The 2,875-nt window shown below is 36.7% G+C and overlaps 1 protein-coding gene across 1 annotated transcript; it reads left to right on the top strand.

The window, feature by feature from the left end:
• Positions 1 to 2,602, top strand: LOC144685403 (interleukin-8-like). Its single transcript, XM_078549874.1, has 4 exons — positions 1 to 137; positions 402 to 531; positions 749 to 828; positions 1,979 to 2,602. Exons 1-4 carry the CDS (start codon positions 77 to 79, stop codon positions 1,996 to 1,998), a joined length of 291 nt encoding a protein of 96 aa, XP_078406000.1. The 5' UTR covers positions 1 to 76; the 3' UTR covers positions 1,999 to 2,602.
• The last annotated feature ends 273 nt before the right edge of the window (positions 2,603 to 2,875 follow it).

Below are 2,875 nucleotides of genomic sequence, written 5' to 3'. Positions count from 1 at the left end.
ATTCAACAGAGAGAGAGTCACTGAAGTTGACAGAAGATCCTTCAGCAGAAATCTATTCAGCAGCACAAAGCCAAAGATGAACAGAGCAACCACTGTAATGATTGTCATCCTGCTCCTGTGTGCCATTACTACACAGGGTATGTCGATATTTCTATCTTGTGTTTTAGTTCTTATTGCTTTGTAAAGTGTGGAGAGGAGTCTTTCTGTTGAATTATTGACCAGCTATACAAGTGTCAGTGTGCCATTTGGTTATTCATTGAACAATTAAATGGTCACCGAGGCTATCTGCTATTGAGAAAACAATGCCTGTTTAAATACTGAATTCAAAGCTGCAACAAAATGCCAAGATTCTGTCAACTTCAACCAATATCTAAATTTAATTTAAATTAATCTTTTCACAGGTATTCCAATCCCAGGTACTCAAGGACGGTGCCGGTGCTCTCAGACCACCTCCATTCCTATCAATCCGAAGCACATCAAGAGTTTGAATTACATTCCCAAAGGATCGCACTGTGAGACACTGGAAATAATGTGAGTAAATGTGTCAGAATGTCACCTTTAACCTTTCTCCTTTTGTTACGGCAATTTAGAAGCTGTGCAATTTATTCAAAACATGTTGGACTAATCACAATTTATTTCTGAAGCAGATTGAAAGGATTTTGTTTAATAATTTTACTGAATTCTCACCTTTTAGTGGGAGGCATCCAATTTCTGAGTTTGATTTTAAAAATGTATTTTTTCTTTGCAGTGTGACCATGAAAAATGGGAATAGATTATGTGTGAGTCCTGATGCCGGGTGGGTGAAGATTATCATTAAAGCTACAAAAGGTTGGTATCTGGTGTTTGTCAAAATTCAGACTTTGTGTGAATAAAAGCAGATACGTTGAATTTTTTTTTTACCCTCACCTGCTTGGTCGAGGGCTTTGACTCCTCCCCGGCTGCACATTCCCAGAGGCTCTTGGTCCATTCTGGTACTTTGCCCAAGTGCCCAGTATTTATTTGTGAGCTGTGAGAGTGAATGTTATTACAACAGCATTACTAACAGTTGTTATTTTGATAACTCTTCATTGATCTTACAATGTGATTTTAACATTCAGGGTCCATGGTGTTACACTGAAAGATTAATTCTGTAGGAATGTTATGTTAAAGATTAAAATCAGACAGATAATAAAAGGGTAAAAAATGATATATCAGGGCAGCTTTCAATGCAAAGAATAAAATCATGGAGCTGACCACAAAGGAAGGAAGGCAGCTCAAAAAGGAGATGAAATGATTATATATATTTAATATTTTATTCTTAAGTTCCCTGTTTTGATCACAGGTCTAAGTTGAATTGGCTGATTTCAGCTGGTATGACAACTGGTATAACAATAAGTTATTCAACCATGGTTGATATCAGGGTGAGCCCTACACTGTCCTCATCCAGCATCCATTTATGGTTAATTGAGGATGAGGAGGGGGGTCACTGGATAGAAATCTGGTGCAGGAATATTTGGTGATGCCATGCTCTGTCACCCATAAATGCTGTGACCAATTGTCATACCAGCTGAAATCAGCCAATTCAACTTAGACCTGTGATCAAAACAGGGAACTTAAGAATAAAATATTAAATATATATAATCATTTCATCTCCTTTTTGAGCTGCCTTCCTTCCTTTGTGGTCAGCTCCATGATTTTATTCTTTGCATTGAAAGCTGCCCTAATGTATCATTTTTTACCCTTTTATTATCTGTCTGATTTTAATCTTTAACATAACATCCCTACAGAATTAATCTTTCAGTGTAACACCATGGACCCTGCATGTTAAAATCATATTGTAAGATCAATGAAGAGTTATCAAAATAACAACTGTTAGTAATGCTGTTTAACAGATCAATATTTAAGGCCCCCTAAACATGTTGCTGAAGACATTGTCCTCGACGTTAAAATAAATGCCTGCTGTTACAGGAAAATTATAATTTATTTAATTTTATTTCAGGTGCCAGACCACACAACTGAGAAATGAAGCCGCAATCGGATGGACTTGAATCTACACCTGGAAACCCGCAGTACAATGAACACTGAAATGTGGGAACCTCTGTCCAGACTCTCTGATGTCAGCTTCTGATTGGTTGTTTGAGTCGATGCCCTGCATTGATTCCTGAAGCTTATTTCACTGTTTAACCCTGTCATACTGTCATTGTTTATGCATGGCCCAAGAAAGGAGGCTCATATTGTGAAACTTTGTGCCAGTATTGAGGTTTTGTTTTACATGATGTTAGGTATACCATTATTACAAATAGAGTCTGACATTGTTACAAGTTACTCTATGACTGAAATCAATCCACAAGGTTTAGAAAGTAATTTTCAATCATCAGAACATGCCAGTACAATAGAAACCTTTACAGATTTGTGAACTTATGGTGGAATCTAACGAAATGGATAACGTTGGTTGTTAAATTTTAATGTTTGAAATAAGTGTGGGAATTGATTCAAATTTTAAAATAACTGATTTATTTTTTAATTATTTCACAAGATTTGGTCCTCCCTGCCAAAGCCAGCACTCACTGTCTACCCCTAACTGCCTTGTTAATGTGGCAGTGAGTTTCCTTTCTGTTCCACTGCGCTCGTTGTGGTTTAGGTTCAGGCACCCTGCTGTTAGGCAGGGATGTTCAAAATGAACTTGTAATCATTTCTTCTTGACAAACTACCTCCTTACTTCTACTATTTTACCTGGATGAGTGAGTGACAATCCGTATAAGACCAAATTGAGAAGAATTGTCCTTAGTTATTTCAACAGAAACTATCTGGAATAGGAATGGAATGAAAGATGTAATAAATTAAATAAACACATTCCTCATATTACTAGCAGATATCTTGATATGTGAAATAAGAA

The sequence above is a fragment of the Cetorhinus maximus genome, chromosome 1 (genome assembly GCF_964194155.1).
Source record: "Cetorhinus maximus chromosome 1, sCetMax3.hap1.1, whole genome shotgun sequence".
Lineage (NCBI taxonomy): Eukaryota > Metazoa > Chordata > Chondrichthyes > Lamniformes > Cetorhinidae > Cetorhinus > Cetorhinus maximus.
Note: the sequence above shows the minus strand (reverse complement) of the source record. Positions and strands in the feature narration are given on the sequence as shown.

What these genes read in the sequence shown, in the direction of transcription:
- LOC144685403 (XM_078549874.1), top strand. Translation starts at nt 77, where the DNA reads ATGAACAGAGCAACCACTGTAATGATTGTCATCCTGCTCCTGTGTGCC. An exon ending in GTGTGCCATTACTACACAGG is followed by an intron (nt 138 to 401) that starts GTATGTCGATAT and finishes ATCTTTTCACAG; the next exon opens with GTATTCCAATCCCAGGTACT. An exon ending in TGTGAGACACTGGAAATAAT is followed by an intron (nt 532 to 748) that starts GTGAGTAAATGT and finishes TTTTCTTTGCAG; the next exon opens with TGTGACCATGAAAAATGGGA.